The sequence below is a fragment of the Tinamus guttatus genome, unplaced genomic scaffold, assembly GCF_059628265.1.
Source record: "Tinamus guttatus ecotype Peru unplaced genomic scaffold, ASM5962826v1 Tinamus_guttatus_pri_ptg000710l, whole genome shotgun sequence".
NCBI classification, from domain to species: Eukaryota; Metazoa; Chordata; class Aves; order Tinamiformes; family Tinamidae; genus Tinamus; species Tinamus guttatus.
Window position 1 is genome coordinate 3,492,998 of NW_028289244.1, and position 5,656 is coordinate 3,498,653.

The 5,656-nt window shown below is 40.2% G+C and overlaps 1 protein-coding gene across 1 annotated transcript; it reads left to right on the plus strand.

Annotated features, from left to right (window-relative positions):
* Positions 1-208: 208 nt before the first annotated feature.
* On the plus strand, positions 209-1,333 carry LOC104570952 (neuropeptide Y receptor type 6). Its single transcript, XM_010218008.2, has one exon. It carries the CDS (start codon positions 209-211, stop codon positions 1,331-1,333), a length of 1,125 nt encoding a protein of 374 aa, XP_010216310.2.
* The last annotated feature ends 4,323 nt before the right edge of the window (positions 1,334-5,656 follow it).

Here is a 5,656-nt window from a genome sequence, read left to right on the forward strand (position 1 = left end):
TGTTTTTCTTTTCAGGATCCTTCATTGCTGTAAATACTTGTGAAACTTTGAGCAAAACTAATACAAAGATCAAATGCAAAGATAGAACCATATTAATCATAGCCTTGAAAAGCCCCAGCAAAATATCTCACAAATAGTAAAGACAGTAGGTGGATACACCCAGGTATACAAAATAGGTAAATTTTGTCCATGGTTTGAGAGATGCTTCATGATGGATACAGACGTTCAGGACCTTAGTGAGGTTTTGTCTAATCAAACTATCTCAAACGACAGCTATTCTCAGTTTTTAAACTTTGATACATGTCAGCTTTCCTTTCCTGCGGTATTCGTGCTCATTACAGCTTATACTTTAGTGACCATAGTAGGGCTTTTTGGAAATCTTTGCCTGATTATCATAATAAAGCGACAGAAAGAAGCTCAAAATGTTACAAATATCTTGATTGCCAACCTCTCCTTATCAGATGTCTTAATCTGTCTCATGTGCATTCCGGTCACAGTTGCCTATACCTTAATGGACTACTGGATATTTGGGGAAGCTATGTGTAAAATCAGCTCTTTCATACAAAGTATATCCGTCACCGTCTCCATTTTCTCGCTTGTACTCATTGCTGTTGAGAGGTACCAGTTAATTGTGAACCCACGTGGCTGGAAGCCTAGTATTTCCCACGCCTACTGGGGAATTCTTTTCATCTGGGGGGTTTCTGTTATGATATCCATTCCTTTTTTAATATTCCACCAATTAACTGATGAACCCTTCAAATATCTATCTTTCCATCATGACTTCTACAAGAACAAAGTTGCTTGCATTGAAGCATGGCCATCTGTTATGGAAAGGCTGATTTTTACCACCAGCCTGCTGCTTTTCCAGTACTGCTTCCCACTGGGGTTTATTTTTATCTGCTATCTCAGGATATTTGTATGTCTGCGGAAGAGACACGGTAAAATAGACAGGACGAGGGAGAACGTGGGCCGACTAAGTGAAAACAAAAGGATTAACGTGATGTTGATATCAATCGTCGTGACCTTCGCAGCTTGCTGGCTGCCTCTCAATATATTCAATGTAGTTTTTGACTGGAATTATGAGGCACTAATGAGCTGTAACCATAATCTAGCATTTACACTGTGCCACCTCGTGGCTATGATCTCAACTTGCATCAACCCCATCTTCTATGGATTGCTCAACAAGAATTTTCAGAAGGATTTGGTGGTATTAGTTCACCACTGCAGATGCTCAGCATCACAAGAGGAATATGAAAACATTGCCCTCTCAACTCTGCAAACTGACATATCTAAGGGATCTCTAAAATTAAATACCGCCCCTTTGGATATCTAAACCTCTATATGTAACTGGTATCTAACCGCTGAAGTGAGAGGCAATTTTTGCTATTTAGTTTTGCAGAAAAAGGACTACACTCCCGAAGACACAGTGCTAGACCACTTCCAACAGTCTTAAAGATAAATAGCAATAGATTACCAATATTGCCATTTTACTCTCCCAATCCATAAGTTTCTGGTCACCTTAGCACCAATAAATGTATCTCCAGCTGAGCCAGTGACACAGTTGACCTACCTAGGCCCTGGCTCTGCTCAGGAAACTATGAAATCTACGGTACCCCCAACCCCATCATGGAGTTAGAATTTCTTTTTCAAGTGAGGCTAATAAGGGCCTCCTTGATACCCTGCAAATTCCCCCCAGCTTGAACTGCCCAATGTGAACATGCACTTAATGTTCCTCCTAATAGCACTGTGCTCTGCTCCCACTCTCCGCTGCAGATTTCCTTGTAATCCTCAGCACTAGCCCTTAAAACAGGTGTTCCAGAGCCTCCGTTATCAAACAAGCATGCCATGAATTCAGAGTAACTCATTCGTTTCAGCTGTTTGTACGGGTTACGGGTTTCTCTTTGAACAGAAAATAAGTTTTGTGCTTTAATTTCAGCAATCTCTTCCCCACATTGCTGCCCTTGCAAGAGATAATGCACGAGACAGATGCAGTCATTTTTGCTGGACTATTTTCGAAAATATTTGTTTTTCATTTTGCAGGGCACAGAAGCCCAAAGGGGAAATGCTGAAAACAATTTCTCTCAAACTAAAACATATTAAAAATTACCTTCCAACTTGGTCATAAAAAATAACCAGATATGTTCTTCACCCACTCTGTGATGCCAACATAAATGATCTGCTATAACTGCAGTTTAAATAAGATACTTTGAACACTGGAGTCCCACACCTCACCTTCTTAGGGGTTAACTTATTTTCCCTTGTTCAAATTATTTAAATATATAGCTGTCTGCATCACAAAAGCCTTTGTAAAATCCTTGTAAGTTATTCTCTAATTTTAACAATTTGCCAGTATCCCACTGAAGCAAAAAGAATTAACGCTCAGGTGACAACCAGTTTCTTGTACAATGAAACTTACCTTAAAGATCTAAAACTCTCCTGCGCAGGGACTTGGCCCTGTTCATAGTGTCCATCACTTGCCACGTTCATGGTGTCCTTCAGAGTTTTGCCAGGCCATAGCTCTCTCACAGAGACAAAACCAGGAGACAGCTAAATATTTAGTAAGAATTAATGTCTGTTGACAGGATCCTGGTATTATTTATGTGCACTCAGTCTATTAAATCACTAGGCTCTCTTTTTTACAGTGTCAGGGCCCATACTTAAAGCAGCAATATATTCAAATTCACCGATATGAGACACAACAGTTCAGACTGCTCTCAGTTCTCAACATGTCTAGTATTTCATATAGTATTTCGTGTTTGAGTCGGGCCCAGTCATAGCCCAATCCTGTCTGCATGCCCCAGAGCGCTTCACTTTGTAGCGTAGGTGTTTTTAAATATCAGGCCCCAAAGTGGGAAGAACTGTAAAAACCACTCATGCCAGGGGAGTCAATGTCTAAATACTTCCATTACCAAACTGTAGGTTTAGAAACCTCTCCAGATAGACATAAGCCAACTTGACAAATACTAGGTAGTTTTGCCTCGTTTTCCCTCTTAGCAGTTTTCTGAGATGAGCAAAACTGAAACCCTGCAACTGTGTCATCAACAGAACAAACCTGACCCTGAAGACAACACTGAAAAAAAGCCTGCGTATTTGTTTAACAGAGCTCCTCTTCAGAGCTCAGGAGCTTAAATACAGTCATGAGATGAACACTGGTCAGAAGTAGACGGTCAGAGAGCCACCAGAAACCGTTGTCGTTACACGAGGAAGTCGGTGAATCGTCTCCGTTACCGCCTCCCGCTCTGCGTGCTCAGACGGTACCTTTCTGGGACACGAAATGGTTAAAGAACAAAGCAAAAAACGGTTCCTGCTGCTTTTTGGAACAACAGGTGTCTACTCCCGACATCCTGAGCAAATATAAGCAATCAACGATCCCAGGCTGGCTCTTGGTGTAAGAGCGCAGCGCAGCAGCAGCTGGGAGCTCTCAGAGCAGCGACACGGCGTCGGGAGCCGGTGGGAATAACAGCGCTCGTGCCTTGATTTCCTCTTGTTTCTTCCTTACCCTTTTATTCCAATCAAGTGCTGCCACCCCGTCTCTGCGCTGAGCATTTGCTTGTCAAGTATCTCTTCTCTTAATGCTGCACTGTCCCCAACTCACTGCAGAGTGTCACCCTTGTCTTGAAGATGCCACCCCTGGTGCCCTCGTTGCAGACACGGCCTTCGTGCACAGCCTGAGGTCTCATATCCAGACAAGTCAGCAGGAGCTCATTGACTTTAATAGGAACAGGAAAAGATACGCAGAGAGGTTTGTTCTTAATTCATAAACACCATGAGTTTCACTGTATTGTGCTAGTGATAAATTTGTAACTGTGCAATACACAATATTTAAAGGCTACTCAAATCACAATATTAGACTGACAAACATTGTGTGGGTTAGGTAGTACCGAGAGATTTATTTTCACTTGTTTTATCTGTATAGCAACTAGATAAAGTTACAACAGTCTTGCTCACTAGGATGTTAAGTTTTGTTACATGGTGCAGAGTAATGGAGCACTGTGACCTTCACTGGGGAAGCAGAAACGTGGAATTAATAAAAAAATCACTGCTGAGACTTTCTTTGTACATTCGGATAGGTTTCTGGTATACAGGTCCCCCTTCTATCTTTCTGTATTTAAAATCCTGCATCGCATCTTTGTTCAAGCAGGCTGGTCATGTAGACCACAGCAATATATCTACAAACACTCATGTACTTGAATGTATCTTTATATGTATTTGTATTTTATGCTTAATTGGTTTGATTAGATACTTGAAAAATGGCATTCATCATGAAAACGATTCCCCAGAGCAGCCAGCTCCATTGATCATTGACTGTTGCACTTTGAATGTTGATCATTGACTTGTTTTGCACCCGTGCAAAAGCCTGTGAAGTGCCACTCTTGTCTGTTACTTCAGCATTTGGATTCTTCCTCTCCACTGGCAAATAAATATTACCTTGGATAAAACCGGTCTGTTGCCCAGCTGATAAATATTCCTGACCATAATTTCAATAGGACGGTTCTCATACAAACAGTTCTGGAAACTGGTTTAGGATTTCACATATTCACTTGTTAGATTAAAAAAAAAATCAGGAAAAAAGGTACTTATTTACTGTTTCCAGAAGAGACAGGGACTTAAAAACACTGGCAATTCTCAGAGTTACAAATGCTTAACAAAAACGGATGCAAACAGCTAAAGAACCTTCTCGGGGCTTATGCTGTTGACATCTTTTTTGGTGAAGAAGAGGGTGATAAAACAGGAAGGTTCAAAGTGAATTCATGCCTCAAAAACGAGATGACTTCTTACTACGGTACTTTATGATTTCTACTGAAATGTAATCAACGTGCTTGGAATGCTGTTTTCTTAGACTTTCTGCAGATACATTTAATAATCTTTGCAATTTGTCAGAGTGGATCTCCCTTCAACAGCTCAGGAAATTTTATCTGCAGCACAAATACTGAGAGAGCTCTCCTAGCGCTGCATTGCAGCCTTACCGGTACATGCTCTTTTCTAAAGCAGCATCTGCTCCTGCATTTTAATTCATCAATATCTACATAGGAGTAAGATACTTAGATTTTTCTCTTTTAAGTCAAAATGTTTGCACCATATTTCCGTAAATTATCGATGTTTATTTCCACATATCATAAAATCTGCTAGATGCTACAATGGCATGAGTTAAAAACAACTAAATATAATTAGGGCTAGACCTGAAAAATTCTAGACTTGAAAATTGCATGCTTTTATTTTACCAAAATCCGGTCCACTACAAGTTACAAAAAATGGCACTCATGCTGTCTCTCACATATATATATATATATATATATATATACATACATACATATACACACACACATAGAGAGAGAGAGAGAGAGATGTATATTTCTTTTAAAGTTAAATCACAACTGCTTCAATTGCAAGGCAAGAATATTTTACCCCAAAATAGCTCTAAATAAACATTGCTCTAAACTGTACTATAGCGGGTAAAATTCTGGAAAATGCCCAAACTGACTTTCAGGGAGATAAATTTTGCATTTAAGAAATGTCTGAATCTTACCCAGACTCTAGAAAGAACGGGAAATTGCCCTAAGGCAGGTAACTTCCCCCTTAAAGAATAGGGCAGATAAACACAGTGAAATTGCCCTATTATGAATGTTCTGACGCCGTTATTTAAGCGAGCCCTGTG